The following is a 25,667-nucleotide window of genomic DNA, read 5'->3' as shown; positions in this document are numbered from 1 at the left end:
GGCAAATTGTTAACAAAATCCTAAATGTGAGAAATCTGGCTGCTGCAAAAATCTTTTATTGGCTTAAATACTTATTTTCAGAAGTACTTGTGCCCTGAAAATAGTTTTTGTCTAATACAAGATAATATATATAGAAATGTCATATTTCAGTTCAGAAAATGCTTACTTAACTAGTGAATAACAAATGTGGACAACTTAGGGAACCAGGGAGTCTATCCTCTGGTGAATTTTTTCCTTTATCATGAAAATGGCATTTGAATTTTGGTCTACTATTCTCCGATACTGATTTTCAGTTCTCTTAACTGCTAAGGAAATGCCTTTTTACATACATTATGAGGAGCAGCAAAATGTAATGTCCCACCTGCCTGTAGCCTTTGGTATTCTGACCAAGACTACAGAGTTGTCGTCTTCTTATGGACAGTACTGGTGCAATATCAAAATGCTATTGGGCAGAAAAAAGTGTTAAAAATCTGGATGGATTATTGTTTGCTTCTAGCACTCATTTCTGCTCGCTATTTAAGACTTTCCACTTTGATGCCTTTTAACACCAAACTATTTCTCTGCAGTGTTTAGGTCAAAACCTTCTCTCCCTGCCCCCCCCCCCCCCCCATCATAAAAAAATATCCTGATGTGATCTGTGACCACCATGAAGGTGTGAAACACCTTCTCTAAATAACCAAACAGCCCTTTTTCCGCAATTATCTAGAACACCTGCAGTAATAATATGAAGGCACCCTAGACCAGCCTCCAACCCGCTCCCCTCTCATCCTCCGCAAATAGTTGCGCAAACAATAGCCTTTGGGAGGTCAAAGGCCGCAGCTTTTATTTGAAATTCAGCACCCGAGTAAAATAACATAACAATAACTGTGCCCGTTTAAGCCTCCCCAGACAGCAAGTTAGGACTTAACCCCCAGGGTCGCGCGACCTTTAGACTTGTTTAACTTCAGGCACCTGCCAACAGCCGGCAAGGAGCCAAATATCCCGCAGGGCTGAACCCGACTCACAACGCATCATCACTTCCACCAGAGACTCCAGATACTAAAGCTTTCTTCTGTCGCTCTCGGGTACTCCGCCAGGCACGGCAACAAAACGAGTCTTTAGAACAAGAAAGTAAGTGCCAAGACAATCGCCACAAAGAGTTATGAAAAAACATGCTTGGCGAATGGGGAGGGGGAAAAACGCAGAAAATTTGGAGGTGAGCGTGAAAGCTTGTAATATATATCATAAGCCACATGGGAGTGGGATGCCGGCTAAGCAAGAAAAAGGGAGTCCGTGTGTGGAGGAGCCAATAACAGCCTGCTATGCACACTGTCTAGGTAACACAAGTGGACCCGTGATAGGGAGGAGGTCTGAATTATTTGAAAGCTCCAATCCCCTATTCCAGTTTCAATCTCCTCGCAGGGGGAGGAAGGGGCGTATGTGTGTCTCCCAGCCAGCCAAGGGGGGGGGGGGGAGTCCACATTATTTCAGGCAGCCCAGATCAAACCTGAGCTGCCGTTCCAGAAGCTGAAATGGTGTGGGTTTCCCATGGAAAGGTCCGCAGAGATTAAATGTTCTGAGTTATGAAATTAAGCAGACATTGAAATCCGTCGGAGAAAACCTGCGGGAAGGCTTTCCACGAGATCGTGGCTTTGAAAAAAAACAAAAAAACTAGCAGTAGAAATTTAGAGATTAAAAGTTTGATCACAGCCTTTCCCTATGAGCTGGAATTCCCATATTGTATTTCAGACAAGTACAATTCACCCATTTAAAAAGAAAAATACTTGCATTCAAACCACTTTTGCCAGTCTTGTATTTTAATGTGAAAACACTGCACACAATGCATGCTGAAGAGAAATCCTCCCCAGGATGAGTTACAAAGCTCCCTGGGACCGGCCCGGTGGCTCGTGCTGTGCACTGCCGCGTGGAAGGTTCCTGTGCTGGGAATGAGGGTGCCCTGGAGGCTGCATGCACATTCCCCAGGGTGGGAGGAGGGGGCAGGTTCATGGTCAATGCTGAAGGGTAACACTGGTGGCCAGATTCAGGACTCATGATTGCAGGGTTAAAACAAAAACTAAAGCAAACACTTAGGGGTAGATTTTCAAATACCGCGAATAGGCGTACTTTTGTTGGCGCTCCAGGCGCAAACAAAAGTACGCTGGATTTTAGCGGATACGCGCGGAGCTGCGCGTATCCGCTAAAATCCGGGATCGGCGCGCGCAAGGCTATCGATTTTGTATAGCCGGCGCGCGCCGAGCCGCGCAGCCTACCCCCGTTCCCTCCGAGGCCGCTCCGAAATTGGAGCGGCCTCGGAGGGAATCCTCTAACGCCCTCCCCTCACCTTCCCCTCCCTTCCTCTACCTATCCCACCCGCCCGGCCCTGTCTAAACCCCCCCTTACCTTTGTCGGGGGATTTACGCCTCCCGGAGGGAGAAGTAAATCCCCGTGCGCCAGGACCTGGGGGCGGGTCCGGAGGGCGCGGCCACGCCCCCGGACTGCCCCGGGCCGTAGCCACGCTCCCGAGCCCGCCCCCGGAACGCTCCCGACACGCCCCGAAAACACCGCTGCGCTCGGTCCCGCCCCTGACACGCCTCCGACACGGCCCCCTCCGAAAACCCCGGGACTTACGCGAGTCCCGGGGCTCTGCGCGCGCCGGTAGGCCTATGTAAAATAGGCCTACCGGCGTGCAGGGCCCTGCTCGCCTAAATCCGCCCGGATTTGGGCGGATTTAGGCGAGCAGGGCTCTGAAAATCCGCCCCTAAGGCTTGTTATGCAACTCTTAAAATGAAATTGTTGCTTTAGAGTAGGCATTTTCTTACTGCATAAGATCATCAGCATGAACCACATGACCAAATCTGCACATGTCACACACAGACTAGGGATAGATTTAGGCAAAGGCAACACGGGCACAGAATTCTGAAGGCACCCAAAAACTAGAATGCCCCATGCTGCCCTTTGATTTCTAGGGGTAAATCACCCCCACCCTCTGCTATTGGGTGCCATAATCTTAAATCCATCCCTGACTCACATACACACACACACACACACACACAAAACAGTAAACATACACTAAGAACATTATTTTATTTCATATTTTGTTTTGATGTACTGTTGGGTATTGTATTTTATTCATTGCATTGTTTTACATTCTGATTCATTTGGAATGTAGGTATTTATGTTTTAATTGGCGAGGAAAGGTAATGCTGCCCGTCGCAGTGCATACAGGGAACCATTTAATACAAAAGAAATATTGCCTCAAAGAAAAGGGAGGGAGGGAGGTGAGGAAGCAGATTATTCTTTACTTCAGTAATTTTTGTGATTAAGAAGCAGCAAATGCCGGTTCTGTTGACCCTTAAGTGGAAGCAGCACATTGCTTCCATGCAAGCAACACCTTTGTTGCAGTGATTAGCAGGTAACATTAGTTTCCTGCAGCATATCAAAGAATAACGCTTAATAACAAGTTGCCCCCTTGACTGAATACAAGGCATAATTCAGCTGAGAGGCTTCTTTGGCCATCACCAACGGTGAGGAACTCTGAGGTTACGCTACAGCCCTGTGTTCAGTCAGGGACTCTGCACTGTGACTGCTGCTGCTTTTTTATAGGGACTTATCCACTGGCTTCCTGGAACATAAAATCTGTCACAGAGTAAGAAGCAAGGATTATACCACTCGGGACACTGCAGGAGAGGGATTACTAGAAAATAAAATGTACACATTTGCTGTGAAATGCTCATCCTTTATGCACTATTTTTATTTTTTTTTTACAGTTTAAGCTTCAGTGTTTGCTGCTGTTTTTTTTATATTTTAAATGCAATGGGCTGAAAAAAGATTTCACATAAATCTCAGACTAGGTTGGATCAAAATATTCATGGGAAAACAGTTCAAGTTCTTCTCTCAGCAATAACATAAGGCAGGCAGAACACACCAGGTTTTGATGTGGTTCTAATAAAATGAAGCCTACTGCAATCATTTTGTTTGAGTATTTAATTTTTCATTCAATTTTATATTTTCCCCTTAGGAAGTGGTGGTCAATTTGTGCAATGAGAAAACGTTTTCCCAGTAGAAAGGCGCTTAGGAATCTCTCCCCCCACTGCGCAAGATAAAGAAATACCCTATTCTGGCTAACAAGGAAATGCAAGCCAATTCAGACCATTTCCTGACTGTGATCGTCTGAATCCCTTCATACTGAAGGGGATACATAGATCAGGGCTGCTCAAACCGGTCACTTGGGCCCCTTTACCACCAGCCAGTCACGTTTTTAGGATATCTCTAATGAACACGCATGAGATTTATCTGCATGCACTACCTCCTATGCATGCAAATATTGCTCATGCATATTTATTAGGGATATCCTGAAAACACGACTGGCTTGGGGGGAAGGGGGGTCCAAAGACCTATTTGAGCAACCTTGGCATAGATGAGAAGGGAAGGGAAATGTCAAGCTAAGTGTTCTTTTATTTTCACATAATAAAAAAAGAACAACTGATTGGGCACTGTGTCTTATGGGCTGGATTTTCAAAAGCCTACACACGTAGGTGGCCTTTCACGCTCCGGGTCTATTTTAAAAAAGGCCTGGCCATGCGTGTATAAGTCCCGGGGCTTCAGAAAAGGGGAGGGGGTGGGGTGCCCCGGCACAGCAGCGACTTGCCGCTGTGCCGGGGCATTGCACGCCGGCAGGCAGCCAGCGTGCACAACCTGCGCCTGCTTCAAGCAGGCGCAAAATGTAAGAAACCTTTTGGGGGGAGTTGGATAGGGCTAGGGGGGTGGGAAGGTTAGATTAGGGGGTAGAGAATGGGGGAAGGCCATGGGCATTGGCGCACACAAGTTGCACTAATGTGCACCCCCTTGTGCTCGCCAACCCCCAGTTTTATAACATGCGCGCACTTTATAAAATCGGGCATCCATGTGTGCGCGTTGGGTAGCGCGCACACACACATCTTAAAATCTACCCTTATGCTTGCAAGTCAGGGCTATATGGACTGATGATTATCTAAGGAACCACTTTTCAAATGATTATATGGTTCAATGCATGATGGTCCAAAAAAATGCTTCCCTTAATTGGATTTCTGTGGCTTGATTGATTTTGGAGTATTCACAGGAAGGGGTTTCTTGGGTATTGCTTACATTCTTTTTTCCTTCTTGCATTCGAAGTGAGTCTTTTAGGAACTAATAAGCTCCAGGGCCTTCTAACCCTAACCCATTTCCTCTACCTGCCATAATTTTGCTGATCCTACTTGATCACTGGCTTTACTCTCAGTTCAGACCCCACTGTAAGGTGAAAGAATAGTGCGGAGAAATATACATGCCCAAAGGAAAGTAAAGCAGACAAAATGTCTAGGAGCCATCACGCAACATTGCAATACATTTTAAACCAAATCATGATGTCTCATTTGGTCAGCCAATCAATATATTATCAAAATTTTACAAAAATGATTTTTAATGGACCCAATATCCAAAGATATCCAGATATTTTAAGTTAGCCAGATTTAACTTATCTGGCTAACAGGATATTCAGCGGCACAACTATGCCACTGAATACACCTGGATAAGTTCTAGTAAGCCGTATAAATTATATCTGGTTAATTTTAGACCTGGTATTGATCTGGTCTAACTTATTCAGTTAAAAATTAACCAGATAAGTAGCCCTGCCCCGATCTGCCCCACTGCCCACCCTCAAGACATCCAGTTATCTACTTAGCTGGATAAATATTTATTCGGCCAAGTGGCATCCGCTGATCATAGGCAGATATTCAGCGGCTGCCACATAGCCGGATAAATAGGGACTTATCTGGCTAAGTAGCACTAAATATCATTCTTCTCGTTTTTAACAACTAAGGGGTAGATTTTAAGACATGCGCACGCACATGGACACACGATTTTATAACATGTGCATGCATGTTATAAAATCGGGGGTCGGCGCGCGCAAGGGGGTGCACAATTGTGCACTTGCGCGCGCCGAGCCGCGCTGCCTTCCCCATTCCCTTCCCTCTAGCCTGACCTTCCCACCCCTTCCCCTAACCTTTCCCCCCCAGCCCTAATCTAACCCCCCCCCCCCACCACCACCTTTATCTTACCTTTTGCGCCTGCCTCTGGCTTTATGCTCATCACTGGGCCTTTTGAAAATAGGCCCCACGCGCGTAACCTTTTGAAAATCCGGCCCTAAGTGTGTTCATAAACACTGGATTTTACACTCATTCCCCATCGCTGGGAAGCTTGTGTGCTTGCCCCTGCCTTTCTTAAATTCTCTTAGCAATTGTTCTCCTCCATTCGGAGGTTGTCGTATGCATCCGGCATTCTTTCTGTGGAGAAATATTTACTTACATTATGCTTAAATATTACCTCATTCCAAACTCGCAGCTGGGGACATGAGAATTGTTTTGTGGCAAAAGCACAACCCTGCTCAATTTTGCCTGTTCTCAGGTCCACCGCTGAAGTTCAGCGGCAAACAGTGTCAAGCTGCAACAAATAGTGCAGTGGAAATGTCATAGATTTCGGCAAATTTCTGAAGCACCTTGCTACAGTGTTTTGCCATCCAGAAACCGGCACGTTTAGCATCAAATGCACCAGTTTTCTGCAAATTGCATGGAAATTCTTCCCCTTGTTCTTACGAGTCCACAAAACTATCTGTGAAACTACATTTTTTTAAACTTCCTACAATGTTACCTCTGTTCTAGAACTTCTTGTCCATCAAAAAAACCCAAAAAACCTTAACCAACAAGAGTTCTGTGTTACATAACACTTAGTAAAAGATATTGATTGCAAGCTTATTTAACTAACGTTTTCAGGATTCATAGTGTTCTGCAATTCTGAGAGCAAATCTGAGAGACAACGTTGTCCTTGCTCTCTCAAAATTTCTCTCTTGAAAACTATACAAAAATGAAAAAAAAGCTTAAGCATCTTCATAGAAGACTTTACACCACTGATGAGCACTAATGAAAAAAATGTGCTAAGAAATTTTCTTCATGTTCTTTCATTTTGGGAAGATAATAGGAAAAAAAAAAGACATGATAGTAACAGGTTCCCAGTCAATGCTCTGACATTTTCCATCCTAAATCATAATTCATGGACAGTTCAAACTTTTCCAGGCTGCAGTTACCAGTAAGGCTTCATTTATGGTATAAATTTGGGGCTTGATTTACTAAGCATTTTCGCCACAGACACAGAATGGGAAAAGGCCTTAGTAAATCAGACCCTAAGTTTGTAAAATGTCAACAACTTTAGTGCAAACATTCAAAGATAAAATAAGGCCCAGCTATCAGCATGCTGCCCATTAATTCCTACACTCCACGACTCATACTGTATCTAGGTAAGAGAGGTGTACATGATTACACATGTTCTCAGAAAGAAACGCCTATATATTTAAGAGCCACTGCTGGTGTCTTTTGTTGCTATGAGGCAGAGAGTACAGTCAAGTTGCAGTCTGGATCCGAGTCTTAGAAATGGTGACTTTTCCATGGCACTCCTGCTTAGTGGTATACCGGTAAACACTGCTTTATTGTCTCTTTATTCTGTATTTGGTGTCAGTCCGTCTGTGTGATTCAGGTGAGGTATTCTGCTGTCAAGTAGTTTCCGTAGGGATCTACAACAGCCTGGCTTGCTCTGTTTTCCTAATTAGGGATCATATTGGTGTTTTAGGGCCTGCCATTATAATTGCAGAATTGCCTTTTCATAGTTAAGGTTGTTACTGTTTGAGTGCTAACAACAGTTACTGCTGTTTTTGTACAGGAGGTTTACTAAATTGTAATTTCGTTTATTCCATATGGTTCAGATGTCTTTTTTTTTTTTTTGCAAGGTTTTCTTGTTGAGACCAAAGCAGTGCATTCAAAAAGTTGTTGTAAATGATATTTTCACTTCAGAAGACTGTAGTTAGAATGTCTTTTTTTCATGTAAAATCTGTTTTTATAAATGCATAATTAATTGTAATGTGTAGAGGGGCAGGGTGGGGGGTGTAAAGCTATAAGGTTCACCTAGGGCACCTATTAGCCTTGCACTGGCCCTGTTTGGAACATATGGAGAGAAATGGTCAGCTGAAAAAACTGGAAGAAGAATCCATCTGAAGAAAATATGAAAAAGCAGAAGCATTGTCAAGTTAAGTGTAAAACATTGATAAGGCAGGCTAAGAGAGAATTTGAAATGAAGTTAGCTATAGACGCAAAAACTCATTATAAAAACTTTTTTGGTTGGACTGTTAAATGACCGACGTGTTAAAGGGGCTCTTAGGGAAGATAAGGCCATTGCAGAAAGATTAAATTAATTCTTTGCTTCTTTGTTTACTAATGAGGATGTTGGGGAGATACCAGTTCCAGAGATGGTTTTCAAGGGTGATGAGTCAGACGAACCGAACCAAATTGCTATGAACATGGAAGATGTAGTAGCCCAGACTGACAAACTAAAGAGTAGCAAAATCACCTGGACCGGATGGTATGCACCCGAGGATTCTGAAGGAACTTAAAAATGAAATTTCAGAACTATTAGTTAAAATTTTTAACCTATCATTAAAATCATCCATTGTACCTGAAGACTGGAGAGTGGCCAATGTAACCCCAATATTTAAAAAGGGCTCCGGGGCGATCCAGGAAACTATGGACCAGTGAGCCTGACTTCAGTGCAGGGAAAAATAGTGGCAACTATTCTAAAGATCAAAATTACAGAGCATATAGAAAGACATGGTTTAATGGAAAGCAGTCAGCATGTATTTAGCCAGAGCAAGTCTTGCCTCACAAATCTGCTTCATTTTTTTTTTTGAAGGGGTTAATAAACATGTGGATAAAGATGAACCAGTAGACGTAGTGTATTTGGATTTTCAGAAGGCCTTTGACAAAGTCCCTCATGAGAGACTTCTAAGAAAACTAAAAAGTCAAGGGATACGAGGTGGTCTTTCGTGGATTACAAACTGATTAAAAGACAGGAAACAGAGTAGGATTAAATGGTCAATTTTCTCAGTGGAAAAGGGTAAACAGTGGAGTGCCTCAGGGATCTGTACTTGGACTGGTGCTTTTCAATATATTTATAAATGATCTGGAAAGAAATACGACAAATGAGGTAATCAAATTTACAGATGATACAAAATTATTCAGAGTAGTTAAATCACAAGCATATTATGATAAATTGCAGGAGGACCTTGCAAGACTCAAAGATTGGGCATCCAAATGGCAGATGAAATTTAATATGGACAAGTGCAATGTGATGCATATAGGGAAAAATAATCCATCATGTAGTTACATGATGTTAGGTTCCATATTAGGAGTTACCACCCAGGAAAAAGATCTAGGCATCATAGTGGATAATACATTGAAATTGTCAGCTCAGTGTGCTGAGGCAGTCAAAAAAGCAAACTGAATGTTAGGAATTATTAGGAAGGGAACGGGGAATAAAAGAGAAAATGTCATAATGCCTCTATATCGTTCCATGGTGAGACCGCACCTTGAGTACTGTGCACAATTCTGGTTGCTGCATCTCAAAATATAATTGCGATGGAGAAGGATTAGAGATGGACGACCAAAATGATAAAGGGGATGGAACAGCTTCCCTATGAGGAAAGGCTAAAGAGGTTAGGGCTGTTCAGCTTGGAGAAGAGACGGCTGAGGGGGATATGACAGAAGTCTTTAAAATCATGAGAGGTCTAGAACATGTAAATGAAAATCGATTATTTACTCTTTCGGATAATAGAAGGACTAGGGGGCACTCTATGAAGTTAGCAAGTAGCACATTTAAAACTAATCGGAGAAAATTATTCTTCACCCAACGCACAATTATGCTCTGGAATTTGTTGCCAGAGGATGTAGTTAGTGCAGTAAGTATAGCTGGGTTTAAAAAAGGTTTGTATGAATTCTTAGAGAAGTCTATTAACTGCTATTAATCAAGTTGACTTAGGGGCGGATTTTAAAAGCCCTGCTCGCGTAAATCCGCCCGGATTTACGCGAGCAGGGCCTTGCGCGCCGGCATGCCTATTTTCCATAGGCCGCCGGCGCGCGCAGAACCCCGGGACGCGCGTAGGTCCCGGGGTTTTTGGAAGGGGGTGTGTCGGGGGCAGGGCCGAACGACGCGGCGTTTTGGGGGCGTGGCGTTTCGGGGGCGGGACCGGGGCGGATTTACGTCTCCCTCCGGGAGGCGTAAATCCGTGGATAAAGGTAAGGGGGGGTTTAGATAGGGCCAGGGGGGTGGGTTAGGGAGGGGAAGGTGAGGGGAGGGCGAAAGAAAGTTCCCTCCGAGGCCGCTCCGATTTCGGAGCGGCCTCGGAGGGAACGGAGACAGGCTGCCCGGCTCGGCGCGCGCTGGCTGCCCAAAATCGGCAGCCTTGCGCGCGCCGATCCAGGATTTTAGAAGATGCGCGCGGCTACGCGCGTATCTTATAAAATCCAGCGTACGCGAACGCGCTTTTTAAAAAAATCTACCCATAAGAGAATAGCCACTTATATTACTGGTATCAGTAGTATGGGATCTATTTAGTGTTTGGGTACTTGCCAGGTACTTGTAGCCTGGATTGGCCACTATTGGAAACAGGATGCTGGGTTTTATGGACCCTTGGTCTGACCCAGAATGGCAATTTCTTATGTTCTTATAAGTTGATATTGCCTCTGTATGGGTTCCCGGTGTTACCTTATTCAGAATACTGTGTACAATTCTGGAGATCGCATTTTCAAACGAATATAAATCAGATGGAAATGGTTCAGAGAGTGGCTGCTAAAATGGTCAATGTTCATTATTAAACATATGGGGACAGACTTAAAAATCTAAACATATCCCCTAGAGGAAAAGTGGGATAGGGGAGATATGATACAGGTATAAATGCCTTTTTCAATGGAAAGGAGAATCTGTAATGAGGGATCAAGGGATGAGGATGACTCAGGAATAATCTAAGAAAATATGTCTTTAGAGAAAGGTGGTAGATGTATGAAAAAGCTTCCTGGTGCAGGTGATGGAGACAAGGACAGTATCCGAATGTAAGAAAACATGGGACAAGCACAAAGGATCTCTGCGGGAACAGTATTGATTGCAGAGCTGAATAGTTGGTATGGCTGGGCAGACTGAATAGGCCATAGGGTCTTTTCCTGCTATCATTTTTCTTGAGGGTACAGAAAGAAGGGTCCTGGATCCATTTTCTTTTCTTGTTTTGTTTTGTTGTTTCTTTCATTTTGGGGAAAAAAAAAAGAAATTAAATAAACCACAGTCAAAATGGAAAAGAAAATGTAAGTCTACACTGCTAAGTCCAGTTAGTGTACAGAGTACCATCCAGAGGAGACATGCAGAAGGGTGCCAAGTGGGGAGGAGCTTTCAGGGGTGCAAGGAGGAGGTTGCAAAATTAGCAAGAGGAGTCCAGATCAGACATCTGATTTCAGGTACCAAGGATTGTTCCAATAAGAAATATTACAACCTGCAAAAGAATTACTTTTCTCCACTAAAAAAAAAAAAAAGAAGGCTCCCCCCCCCTTGACTGGGTAAGTGGGTGCCAGGGATGATCCTGGCCCTGGCATTTTTCCAGAGTGGAGGGATGAGAGGCCTTGGTAGCCGCCATTGTTTTTTGGGGTTTTTTCCCCGTTTTTGGGGTGGTGGTTTTTTTTTTTTTAATGTTTTTTTTTTTTTAAACAAAATAAATAAATGAAATTCGTGAGTAAAAGAACTCCCCAAAAACAAAACAAAATGCTTACTTCTTCCCACCCCTATGAACAACTAAGTGGGGGCTTCCTCCCCCAGCTGTTTTGCAGAAACACGATTCCTGCCCCAGCTGTTTTGTAGAAATGCGACTGCTTCTGCAGGAGTCAAAAGGTTCTAAAAGGTGAGCAAAAGACATGAAACTCACCCAATTCAGGGGAGGAACGAATCGTATAAGCTTCAGCAATAACTGTGCCAAATACTCGTAACATTTCAGCTCGTTACTAAGGAGGGAGCATAAACTAGTTTATTTTCAGTCCAAAGGGGATATATGTTTTCAATCAATCATTTTTATTAATTATTCCTTCTCACACTGCTGCAGCTATTTATTCTGTCTACCTTGTAACCAATGGGGATTATAAATGAGTCAATAACTATTAAGGAGTCTGTTTGTAGAGGTACAAACATTTTTATTTACTTATATATATTTTTTTTTACACCACGCAGTGCAGACCACTTAATGCTGCCTAATTTCATGTGAGACTCTGTGGACGAGACTACATTAGAAAAAAAAATAAGGGAATTGTTTATGCGCGTTCACAAAGGGGCAGATTATCAAAGCCTATGCGCGTAAATCCAGGTGGATTTACGCACGCCAGGCCTATTTTGAAAAAGGCCCGGCAGTGCGCATAAAGCTCCGGGACGCGTGTAAGTCCCGGGGCTTGAAAAAATGGGCGGTCCGGGGGCAAAACTGTCAGGCATAACTTGTGAAACAAAGGTATGGGGGGTGGTTTCGGGCTGGGGGGCAGGACAGGTAGGGAAAAGGACAGGAAGGTTGGGGGGGGGGGGGGGGGAAGGAAAGTTCCCTCCAAGGCCGTTCCGATTTCAGAGTGGCCTCAGAGGGAACGGGGAAAGCCAGCTGGTCTCCCCGAGGGCTCGGCGCGAGCAAGTTGCATTAGTGTGCACCCCTTTGCGTGCTCTGACCCCTGATGTTATAACATGCGCGCAGCTGCGTGCGCATGTTACCCCGCGCACGTAGGTTTAAAAATCCAGCCCAAAATGCCTGAAAAAAATCTACCTGTTTAGCTCACGTGACTTTATTTTGACGAAAGCAGCACTGCAGCGAGCGTAAGCAGTTTGAAAGCACGGGTATAAGCTGCCAGCCAATTTCACATATCTGGACACATACAAGCAGCTCATGCTTGTCCATTGTATAACTCCAAAATATATATTCTGTATCCTATTCCAGTTACTCTCTTAGGAGGAAAAAAAAAATACCCAGCAGATTCTCTCATCCCTTCCCTAACTATCCATATTTCGGTGGTGTGCATATTACCGTAACAAGACACAGGAGGTAATTTTCAAAAGGTTTTATGCGTATAAATTGGCTTTTGAAAATTGCTACTTTGACACACCTAACACATGTAAATAAGTTTTTGAAAATTGCTATGATATATGCTATTTGTATGCGCGTAACTCTTTTGAAAATTTACTCCATAGTTTATAACCCCTATTAAGAAAAGGACACTAGAATTTGTCACAGACCTTTTCTTCCTATGAATGTGGTAATTATATATTCTGGCATATGAATTATGATTTTATATTGTATTTGGCTATCTGGAGATGTACCTGCCCATTCTCAGGTTTCTCCACAACACCTGTTTCCAGGGCCACCAGTTTTCTGTATCCATTTTTGGCAATAAGAATTGCATTTCCTGATCTTCACTATTGCTCTTTTACCATTAACAAAATTGCTTGCAAACTTTCATTTTTGAGTTAACATCTACTATTGTTTTTTTTGTTTTTTTTTTTGTACTGTTGTAAAATTAAAGGTCAACTTGACTTTACATCTTTTCAGGAGCCATGAAATCTCTATTATCTGGAAAGGTAAATTACTACCCATGAGAGAAGTACCCTGGATTAGTAACCAGATGTTGCCTCCTCAACACAGAACAACTGTTATAGCTGGACCAGTTAAGTGACAACTGAATCTCGGCTCACATACAGAGGTTCCACAATGACCTACCTGTGGTAGAACATGCAAGGCAAATGTACAAGTTCAGCTCCTCTCATTTGGACTCTACACAGGGTGCCAGCGTTGGGCCCTGTCAGACTGGTGGTCCATACAGAGACCTACTGCCGACTCCTCTTAAGCTAGCAAACTTACACCACCTCATGTGCTTCTTCAAACCTTCAATCCAGGTGAACTACACTTATTGCACCAATGAAAGCCCTGCCCCTGAAATGAGTTTGCCTACCAGCCTTGTACTGTCCATATAGACAGGGCATTCATACACCTCTGCTCCTTCTTCACTGAACTTCACGTCTGCACGATATGCTGGAGTTATGATGACAAACGGAAGAGGAAAACATTTGTTCCTATAAGAGATAAAACGCAGTTTTATATAACACATTGAAAAAGTTGCCTTTCATGCTGGTTAGTTTACAATGTTTATTTCCTGGCATTTATTTGAACTACCTTAAAATATATCACATACCACAAAGAAGACCCGTCCCCTTTTGCTGGATAGAAATGTGTAACTTTTCCTGATTTCTTGTCTTCCTTGAGTTCTTCCTGCTGCAGGTTATTGCTATTACTTCTTCTAGGCAGAAGAAATACAAGTGCAGTGGTGTCTGGATCATAAGCAGGTAACCTTAAGGGAATCCTTGTGAATTTGACTGGGCCATGCACTGTTCTGTCAAGAAGCACCGAGGCTGATGTTCAGCCAGGTGCAGGTTGTCTAAGTTATCCGGGTAACTTTAGATAGGATATTCAGTGGTGTGGCTGTGCCACTGAAATTACCTGGATAAACTGAAGTTATCTGAATACGTTTATCTGTGTAACTATAGGACTGCCTCGTGGCTGAATATTGGCATTATCCAGAGAAGTAGCCCCGCCCTGGAATGCCCCCAATTTATCCAGCTAAGTTTTTTCTCTGGATAATTGTCGGCAGCAAACACAGACGGAATTTCAAATCCTGCAGTTTGACCAGCTAAGCCTGAACTTAGTCTGACAAACTGCTTTGAACATGGACCTCCAGAGTCACTGGGGGCCCAGCCTGAGGGTTTGGTGGCAAGTGCTGGGCACTGCCATGGTGAAGGGACTCTGGTTCGATTCCTGATCAGGTGGTTCTGCACCCAGGATAGACTTGGGGATGCTGCAGAAGCAGCATGCATAGTCCCCCAGCTGTGGAGCGGAGGAAATTGGCAGTCACTGGGCAAACGTGACTCCTGCTGGCCAGGCATGGGGCCCAATGATTATAGGGCTCTGGAAGAAGTCCTGGTTCCTGGTCCTCAGTTGAGAACAATCACTGCACAGTACAATGGGAGAGGAGCAATATATAAAATAGGGGAAACAAAATCCCCAGCTGTGAATAAAAGCTGATGGCATTGATGGAAGCCCACAGGAGCAGGAGAAAACTGTCAGATACCATCCCTCCCCCCTCCCCCAAAATAAATTAGGTGGGTCATGTTCTGATTGTTGCATGGATTTCCCGTAGATGATCAGAACTACAACTCCCTTGGGTGAGAGGTGGGGAAACCAGGACTGGCTCAGCATGTTCAGGTGACCTGGGGTGTATTGGCAATGCTAAGTGCTACTAATGAGCCAACTATCTACTCTCACACAAATGCTACTTTAAAAACTGCTAATTGCCTACTGTTAAGTCTATAAATAATACAACTCACAAGCAAACTTACAAATATCTCCCTCTCACCTGCTTCCCCACTCCTCCAAAATGGCAAAAAAAAAAAAATTGAAAATGGGTCCCAGGAAGTAAAGATAAACAAAAAATCCTTGCATCATTTTCCTTCATCTAAGCACTATAAACTGAATGTGCTGCTCTTGCCATGCTACTGGCACACGTTCCTTAAAGTGCATGATAATTTCGTAAATGGTATCTAATGGGGAGTAAAACATTTCTCTCTACTTAGCGAGAGATTCCTTTTGCCCATTCTCAGTACAAAAATAAAAAAAACCCTGTGCAATAAATCTTCAAACTGTTTTCTTCATTTCGCACTGTCATCATAACAACGTGGGTTAAAATAAAGCAAGCATGTTTAGTCTTATGTGACAAATTATCAGTATTATTGTTGCTTTGCATTTGCATCCCCTCTCCCATTGTACTGTTTTATTCTGTTATGTCTGTCACATTATCTTATTATTTTATTCTGTGATCTGTATTCTATCTGATGTTGTATGTTTATTGTAGTTGTGATGTTATAAGTATATTTACATTTGCCTTCTATGCCGCCTTGAGCCTTTTTTGCATAGGCAATAAATAAAATGTTCTATTGAAAGCAGTTATGATATTCTCAAAGCCAAGAGACTTTTTTTTCAGTTTTGTGGTTAGTAAAGAAGAGCACTTGTTCATCATTTAACTCAGGGATCCAAAACCTGTCACTCTGATCACCACACAACCAGTTGGATTTGCAGGCTATCCACAATGAACATGCATGAGATACATTTGCATATACTGGAGATTCAACATATGCAAATGCATACCATGCATATTCATAGTGGATAGCCTGAAAGCTTGACTGGCAATGAGAATCAGCAAGACTAGGTTTGGGATTTAACTCATAAATGGGCCGATACAGTAAAATCGCGGGAGAGCAGGCCACTCTCCTGTGCGCGCGATACAGTATTTTAATTTATTTTAATTAGGGCTGGCGGTAAAAAGAGGCACTAGGGACACTAGCACGTCCCTAGTGCCTCTTTTTTGTGAGGAGCAGCAGCTGTCAGTGGGTTTGACAGCAGACGCTCAATTTTGCCGGCGTCAGTTCTCGAGCCCACTGACAGCCACGGGTTCGGAAACCGGATGACGGCAAAATTGAGCATCCTGTTTTCGACCCGCGGGCCTATTTCAAATTTTTTTTTCCATTTTTTCACTTTTTTTTTTAACTTTCGGGACCTCCGACTTAATAGCGCCATGATATTAAGTCGGAGGGTGCACAGAAAAGCAGTTTTTACTGCTTTTCTGTGCACTTTGCCTGCCCGGAGAAATTAGAGCCTACCTTTGGGTAGGCGCTAATTTCTGAAAGTAAAATGTGCGGCTTGGCTGCACATTTTACTTTCTGTATCGCGCGGGAAAACCTAATAGGGCCATCAACATGCATTTGCAAGTTGCGGGCCTATTAGGTTCCGGGGGGTTGGACGCTAGCTTTACCCCTTATTCAGTAAGGGGTAATAGCGCGTCCAAAAGGCGCGTCCAATCGCAGGTTAACGCGCGTCCAATCGCTGTGGAGCGCACTGTACTGTATCGGTCTGAAAGAGTCATCATGACTATACAGGGCACTGAGTTTATGTATGGTACAGCATGATAATGCAATAGGACCTTGTGTGATTTAAAGACAAATAGATCAATTTTATGTCACTCTGTAAAATACAAGCAGTGTTGACCAATATTTAATTTGCTTTAATTTGACCACATAGATAGAATTTTAGATAGTGATGGGGAGGAGCCCAATGTGGGCATCAATGACATAGGAAAATGTGGGAGGGAGGTTCTGGAAGCCAAATTTAGGCTCTTACATAGAAAGCTGAAATCCAGAACCTCCAGGGTAGCATTCTCTGAAATGCTCCCTATTCCATGTGCAGGTCCTCAGAAGCAGGCAGAGCTCCCGAGTCTCAATGCATGGATGAGGCGATGATGCAAGGAAGAGGCATTCAATTTTGTAAGGAACTAGGGAACCTTTTAAGGAAGAGGGAGTCTTTTCTGAGGGGATGGGCTCCACCTTAGCCAGGGTTGAACTAGGCTGCTGACGCTAACCTTTAAAAAGGAGATAGAGCAGCTTTTAAACTAGAACAAAGGAGAAAGCCGATAGTCGCTCAACAGCGCATGGTTCAGAGGAATGTATCTTTGAAGGATACTAATAAAGCAACAGAGTTAGGGCATCCCAACAGAGAGGTTCCAATAAAAGCAAAAGTAGTCCATGTGCCTATAAGTAAAGAATCACCTGAATTAAAAAATTACAAATTATCCGTGTCAACTGAAAAGCAAAATGTTTACACAAACAAAACACACACTTTAAAATGTTTGTATGCCAATGCCAGATGTCTAAGTAAGATGGGAGAGAGTGTATAACAGTGAATGATGCAATAGACTTAATTGGCATCTCAGAGACCATGTGAAAGGAGGATATCTAATGGAATAGTGCTAGACCAGGGTACAAATCATCATATCACACTGTTAGGAAAGAGGAACTTGGTGGGGTGATAGTGCTTTATGTCTGGGATGGCAGAGTCCAACAGGATAAAGATCCTCCAAGAGACTACATGCACAATAGAATCTTTATGGGTAGAAATCCCTTTTGTGTTGGGGAAGAGTATAGTGATAGGAGTATACTACCATCCACCTGGCCAAAATTATAAGACGGACAATGAAATTCTAAGAGAAATCAAGGAAGCTGACCAATTTTGCAGTGCAGTAATAATGAGAGATTTCAATTACCAAATATTGACTGGGTAAATGTAACATCAGGATATACTAGAGTTCCTGGATGGAATAAATGGCAGTTTTATGGAGCAATTGGTTCAGGAACCAATGAGAGAGGGAGCAATTTTAGATCTAATTCTTAGTAGAGCACAGGATTTGGTGAGAAAAATAACTATAATGGGGGTCGCTTGGCAGTAGTGATCATAACATGATCAAATTTGAATTAATAATTGGAAAGGGGACAATAAGTAAATCCACATTTCTAGCACTAAATTTTTTAAATGAAAACTTTGATAAAATGACAAAAATAGAAAAAAACTGAAAGGTGCATCTACAAAGGTTAAGAATGTATAACAGGCGTGGAAATTGTTAAAAAAAACCCAAAACAAAAACATCTTAGAAGCACAGTCTAAATGTATGCCACACATTAAGAAAGGTTGAAGGAAGGCCAAACAATTGCCAGCATGGTTAAAAGGCTAGGTGAAAGAGGCTATTTTATCCAAGAGAAATTCCTTCAAAAGTTGGAAGGATCCATCTGAATAAACAGGATAAAGCATAAACATTGGCAAGTTAAATGTAAAACATTGATAACACAGGCTACGAAATAATTTCAAAAGAAGTTGGCCATAGAGGCAAAAACTCAAAATAAAAACTTTAAAAAATATATCCAAAGCAGAAAGCCTGCGAGGGAGTCGGTTGGACCATTAGATGATCGAGGGGTTAAAGGGGCACTTTGGGAAGATAAGGCCATCATGTAAAGATTAAACGATTTCTTTGCTTTGTTTACTGAAGAGGTTGTTGGGGAGATACCCGTTCCAGAGACAGTTTTCAAGGGTGATGATTCAGAAGAACTGAACCAAATCACGGTGAATCTGTAAGATGTGGTAGGCCAGATTAACAAACTAAAGAGTAGCAAATCACCTAGACTAGATGGTATACACCCCAGGGTTCTGAAAGAACTCCAAAATGAAATTTCAGAACTATTACATGTAATTTGTAATGTATCATTAAAATCATCCGTTGTACCTGAAGACTGGAAGGTGACCAATATAACTCTGATATTTAAAAAGGGCTCCAGAGGTGATCCGGGAAACTATAGAGCCTGACTTTAGAGCTGGTAAAAATTCTGGTTGCCGCATCTCAAAAAAAGATATAGTTGCACTAGAGAAGGTACAGAGAAGGGCGTCCAAAATGTTAAAGGGCGTGGAATGGCTCCCCAGTGAGAAAAGGATAAAGAAGTTAGAGCTGTTTAGCTTGGAGAAGAGACGACTGAGGAGGGATATGATAGAGATCTACAAAATCATGAAAGGACTTGAATGAGTAAATGTGAAACTTATTTACTCTTTTGGATAATACAAGGACTAGGATGCACGCCATGAAGTGAGAAATTAGCACATTTAAAACAAATCAGAGAAAATTATTTTACATTCAACATACAATTATGCTCTGGTATTCATTACCAGAGGATGTAGTTAAGGCGGTTAGTGTAGCTGGGTTTAAAAAAGGTTTAGATAAGTTCCTGGAGGAGAAGTTCATAAACTGCTATTAATCAATAGGGAATAGCCACTGCATGTTGTTGGCATTAGTAGCATGGGATCTATTTAATGTTGGGAACTTGCCAGGTACTTCTGACTTGGATTGGCCACTGTTGAAGACAGGATACTGGGCTTGATGGACCCTTGGTCTGACCCAATATGGCATATTTTATATTCTTATGGATAATACATTGAAATTGTCAGCTCAATGTGCTGTGGCGGTCAAAAAAACAGGAATTATTAGAAATGGAATGGCAAATAAAAAACTGTGAATGTCATAATGCCTCTGTATTGCTCCATGGTGAGATCGTGCCTTGAATACTGTGTGCAATTCTGATTCCGTATCTCAAAAAATATAGTTGCAGTGGAGAAATTACAGATAAGGACAAGGACAACCAAAACGATAAAAGGCATGGAACCCTTCCTCTATGAGTAAAGTCTAAAGAGGTTAGGGCTGTTCAGTTTGGAGAAGAAACGCTGAGAGGGAATATGATAGAGGTCTACAAAATCTTGAAAGGATTTGAATGGGTAAATGTGAAACGGTTATTTATTCTTTCAAATAATACAAGGAACAGGGGGCACTCCATGAAGATTGCAAGTAGCACATTTAAAACAAATCAGAGAAAATGCTTTTCACTCAACATAAAATTAAGCTCTGGAATTTATTGCTAGAGGATGTGATGTGGTTAAGGCAGTTAGTTTAGCTGGGTTTAAAAGTGGTTTGGATATGTTCCTGGAACAGAAGTCCATAAACTAGTAATCAATAGGGAATAGCCACTGCTTGTTGCCAGAATTAGTAGCTTGGTTTCTATTTAATGTTTGGGTACTTGCCAGGTACTTGGGACTTGGATTGGCAACTGCTGGAAACAGGATACTGGGCTTGGTGGATCCTAGATCTGACTCATTATGGCATATCTTTTGTTCTTATGTTAACTGGAAACAATTTCAGTATTGCCCAGTTTTTCAATAAATTCTGCTGTATGTAAGATGCTTTCTGATGCACAAGTAATCTTTCTATTTCGCACAATATTCCTAGGACCTCTTCCCAGTTTAATGAATGTTTATAGTATCTTGCATAACAAACCAATTAAAATGCTAATGTATTTAGCAGAGCTAGCTTCAAACTTTTAAAGGTCTAGGATAATTTTAGGAGGGGGGGGGACCCTATCCATCTTGGTAGCGCAACCTCTTGACATAAACTGGAGTGTCTCAAGGCCCATGCAAGTGACAATCTGTGGTTTAGGTCAAAAGACATATATTAATGCATCACTGAAGCATATAACACCATTGATATATGCCGGAATAATCTTGAATTAAAACTTGATGAACAATGAATGCTTGCTAGATATACACTGGGAATCTGGAGGGCCCCAGACACTGGCTTTTTAGTCTTTCCTTTAATCTAGTATTTATAGACATTCTTGAGAACAGAGGGGTTAAAATAATGATCACTCAGATATGGCAAATATCAAGATGAAGGCTCCCCTTCCCATTCTCTGCTTCAGCTTGGACACCTGCTTTCAACACAAAGTTCCAATGTGCAAGGAGTTACAGTTCATTTATTTTTTTTCAATCTATACTTGGAGGATGCTGCCTAGATAAGATTTGTCTGAAAATATATCCATTAAAAAAGTCCCAAATCAATTTGTGCCTGTTTAAGCACTGCGCTTTGAGGTCTTAAAATCTTACATTTAAATCACAAGATCCTAACATGTTCACTTTTGGCATTTGAAAAATATTATATATTTTAATCCTCTTAAATACCTCGAGTTCTTCAGGCAATTATTTTTGAAATCCCATATTGCACCTTGCATAACCAGCTTCTCAAGGTAGAGCTGATAACCCTGAGCCTGGGGTTTGTAGCCTGTATACTCTGATATCTGACAGTGCAGTACAACCTGTAGGCAAGAAGAAAAAAAAATGAATGCCAACTCCAGCCTTAAAGCAATTTAAAAACAATAGGAAAATATTTTTAAATAAGAGGTTCTGTAGCAGGGGCAAACTGTGCATCCATGGAAATGCGGAAGACAAGTGGTTGTATCTATGCACAGAAATACACACAGCATGCCACGGTTTAGCAATTGTGCGTACAAGAGCTATAAAATCTCTTACATAAGATTGACATTTTGATAAAGCTAGAAATTTCTTCAATGGGCATGATGATATCCCTTCAGATTCTCACATGAAATAAAATGATAGCCGAGTTACATTCAGTTTTCAACTGTGTCAAGAGATGTCCTCAAAATATAGACAGAACACAGTAGTGCCTTCCAAATAACAATCTTGCTGTTAACATTGAGTTCGGTTTTAATCATAGAGATTATGCCATCATATCCTGTGACAACTCCATTCAACTTAGTAGCATCATCCTGGGAGATGCTGCACAGGAACTAGACAAATACCATTTATCCCCATTTGATTTCTTTTTGGCATCTGAAATGCTTAAACATGACCACAAGCTCTTCTAACACAGTACTTCAAGTGCTTTAAATATACAGTAGGAAAGTTAAGAGGACTCTTCTCTGAGCTGAAAAAGCCCAGTTTTGGAAAATCACTGCCAAGTCTGGCATGCTTTCATGACCATTTGTGTTGACCAGTTTCCAGCTTTATGCTTATTCCTCCAAGTATGCTAAGCTGCTCACCGCTATTGATATTATGGTTGGCATATAAATCAAAATGCTTCATGCCTCAAGGTATAGAGTTACAGTGCATATGTTCCAGTCCACAACGCTGATAGTCCATGGCCCATACTACTAATGAAAAGGGCTCATCTTGACTTTTCTCTGTGGCTTCAAACTCTGTGCACCCCAAAGGAAAATTAGTTCTTACCTGATAATTTTCGTTCCTGTAGTACCAAGGATCAGTCCAGACCGTGGGTAAAGCCCCCGTTCCAGCAGGTGGAGACAGAGCAGAGTTCTGAGGCTTGCCCATATAAGGATGGAACCCACCCAGGAACCCTCAGTATAACCATTGTCAAAGCAGAAAGGTATAAGATCAAGCAAGTAACAGGATAACTATAAATGTAATTTAAACCAACAAATAACAGTACAATTGAATGAACTGTGTAAAATAAACGCTCTTGTATAACTACCCCTGATCATCGTAACGATGCTTCTGGTGCCTATAAGCAAAATCCAGGAAGACGATGCAGGAATCAAAGAAATCCTATAAGAAGGAAAAAGACAAAAAATACCTGGAAAAAGATTCGAGCGGACAGAAAAGAATGGGCGGGTGTCTGGACTGATCCTTGGTACTACAGGAACGAAAATTATCAGGTAAGAATTAATTTTCCTTTCTCTGTACGTACCAGGATCAGTCAAGACCGTGGGATGTCCCAAAGCTTCCCTACAAAGGGTGGGACCCAGATAGTCCTGCTCGAAGAACCTGCCGACCAAAGGAACCAAAAACTGGAGCCTGAACATCGAGACGGTTGTGACGAGCAAAAGTATGAAGGGATTTCCATGTAGCCGCCCTACAAATTTCCTGCAGCGACACAGATTGAGACTCCGCCCAAGAGGTCGCTTGAGAACGCAAAGAATGAGCTTTTAGGCCTTCAGGAACTGCTCGGCCCTTGCAAATGTAAGCAGAGGAAATCGCATCCTTCAACAGGAGAGCAATCATAGCTTTAGAAGCTTGCTTCCCCCTGTTGGGTCCACTCCACAGGACAAAAAGATGATCAGAGACACGAAAATCATTGGTGACCTCAAGATAATGCAATAAGACTCGCTTAAGTTCTAGATGACGAAGATCACCACCACCAGAAGCTGCGATATCCTCTGGAGATAAAGGGGGAAGTTCAACGGACTGGTTAATATGAAAAGACGAAACAACCTTAGGTAAGAAAGAAGGTACGGTCTTGAGAGAGACGCCCGAGTCCGAAAAACGCAAGAAAAGGGTCTCTACAAGATAGAGCTTGAAGCTCGGACACTCTCCTGGCTGAACAGATAGCAACCAGGAAAACAGTCTTGAGAGTCAAGTCTTTGAGAGTGGCACGACGAAGAGGTTCGAACGGAGCCATACAAAGAGCTCAAAAAACCAAATTTAAACTCCATGAAGGACAAATAGACCAGATAGGTGGCTTTAGATGCTTAGCGCCTCTGAGAAAACGAACAACATCCGGATGAGAGGCTACCGGCCGACCTTCAATGGAACCTAGGAGGGAACCAAGCGACGAGACCTGAACACGCAGGGAGCTGACCGAAAGACCCTTGGAGAAACCTCACTGAAGAAAAGAGAGTATCACCACAACAGAAGGGGAATGAGCGGAAAACGCCCAAATCCTCGCAGATGTTTTCAAAAACCTTCCAGACCCGGACATAGGTAAGCGAAGTTGACTGCTTACGAGCCCTAAGGAAAGTAGCAATGACCTCTTCCTTATATCCTCTGCGTCTCAAACGTCTCCGTTCAAAAGCCATGCCGCTAGACAAAAGCGATCCACCTGGTTGAACAATACGGGACCCTGATGCAGGAGATGGGGCAGATGACCGAGACGAAGAGGGCTGTCCTCAGTGAGATTCACTATGTCCGCAATCCACTGCCGTCGGGGCCATTCGGGGGCCACGAGAATGACTGGTCCACGATGGAGCTCTATTCTCCGAAGAACCTTCCCCACTAACAGCCATGGTGGGAACACTTAAAGAAGAACATCGGAGGGCCAGGGAAGAACCAACGCATCCACTCTCTCTGAGCAATGCTCCTTCCACCGGCTGAAGAACCGGGGAGCCTTGGCGTTGGCTAGCGTCGCCATGAGGTCTAGGTGAGGGGGACCCCACCTGCGCACAATTAGATCCATTGCTACGTCTGACAACTCCCACTCGCCGGGATCGAGATGTTGTCGACTGAGGAAGTCGGCTTGGACATTCTCCTTGCCTGCTATGTGGGAAGCCGCCAGGCGATCCAAGTGCCTCTCTGCCCAGAGAAAAAGCTTGCTGGCCTCTAGCGCCATTAGACGACTTCGAGTCCCCCCTTGTCGATTTATGTAAGCCACCGTGGTGGAATTGTCTGATAGCACTTGGACTGCTTTGTGGCGAATCAGAGGAAGAAAAAACTTGAGGGCCAGGCGAACCGCTCGGGCTTCTAGACAACTGATGTGCCACCGAGACTGGGACAGGGACCAGAAACCTTGAGTCACATGGGATTGGCAGACAGCCCCCCATCCAGAGAGGCTGGCATCCGTCGTTACTATGACCCAGGAGGGAGTCAAAAGAGGCATCCCCTTGAGAAGGTGAGCCGGGGAGAACCACCATTGTATATTGGCGATGGTAGAGTTGGAGAGAGAGAGAATCTCCTGATACTGTTCCGACTTCGGCTTCCAACGGGACAACAATGCTCTCTGTAAGGGACGCATATGAGCAAAATGCCCAGGGGACGAAATCAATCGTGGAAGCCATGGTCCCTAGAACCTGTAGGTAATCCCACGCCATGGGAAGCGGAAGAGTGACGAAATTATTCAACTGATCGATCAAGTTGAGTGTTCGCGAGTCCGTAAGAAAAACTTTCCCGACCCGAGTGTTGAAAAGAGCGCCCAGGAATTCTAGCTCTTGTGAGGGCCGAAGAGTGCTTTTGGAGTAGTTGACTATCCAGCCGAGAGATGTGAGAAGGGCTAAAACTGTCTACCACGAGCGTGCAGAGAGTGGCGGACTTGGCCCTCATCAACCAATCGTCCAGGTAAGGATGGACTAAGATCCCGTCCCGACGGAAAGCTGCCGCAACGACTACCATGGTCTTGGTGAAAGTGCGGGGGGTGATAGCAAGACCGAATGGGAGAGCCCGAAACTGGGAGTGCTGGCCTAGGATCTGAAAACGAAGAAACTTTTGATGTTCCTGAAGAATGGGAATGTGAAAATAAGCCTCCATGAGATCTAGGGAAGTGAGGAACTCACTGGGATGGACTGCCGCAATTACTGCCCATAGAGTTTCCATCTTGAAACGGGGAACCTTGAGGGCCTGATTGACCCTTTTGAGATCCAGAATGGGGTGAAAGGAATCGTCCTTTTTGGGAACAATAAAGTAAATTGAATACTGGCTGGCGCCTTGTTCTTGCACCGGAACCGGAAGGATCGCTCCCAAATCCTGAAGTCTCAAAAGGGTGTGACAGACCGCAGGCCGTTTGGAAAGGCCACAA

General features: G+C 43.2%; 1 protein-coding gene across 1 annotated transcript in view; it reads right to left on the bottom strand.

The window, feature by feature from the left end:
- The window catches only part of LOC115096908 (dynein beta chain, flagellar outer arm-like), a 630,228-nt gene that overhangs the window by 22,440 nt on the left and 582,121 nt on the right, over positions 1-25,667 (bottom strand). Inside the window, 2 exon segments of the mRNA XM_029612190.1 lie at positions 13,830-13,950; positions 21,308-21,441. Of these exon segments, the coding sequence (XP_029468050.1) occupies positions 13,830-13,950; positions 21,308-21,441 (255 nt within the window).

Source organism: Rhinatrema bivittatum, chromosome 8 (genome assembly GCF_901001135.1).
Source record: "Rhinatrema bivittatum chromosome 8, aRhiBiv1.1, whole genome shotgun sequence".
Taxonomy (NCBI): domain Eukaryota; kingdom Metazoa; phylum Chordata; class Amphibia; order Gymnophiona; family Rhinatrematidae; genus Rhinatrema; species Rhinatrema bivittatum.
The sequence above is the reverse complement of the archived record's forward strand: the minus strand, read 5'-3'. Positions and strand labels throughout refer to the sequence as shown.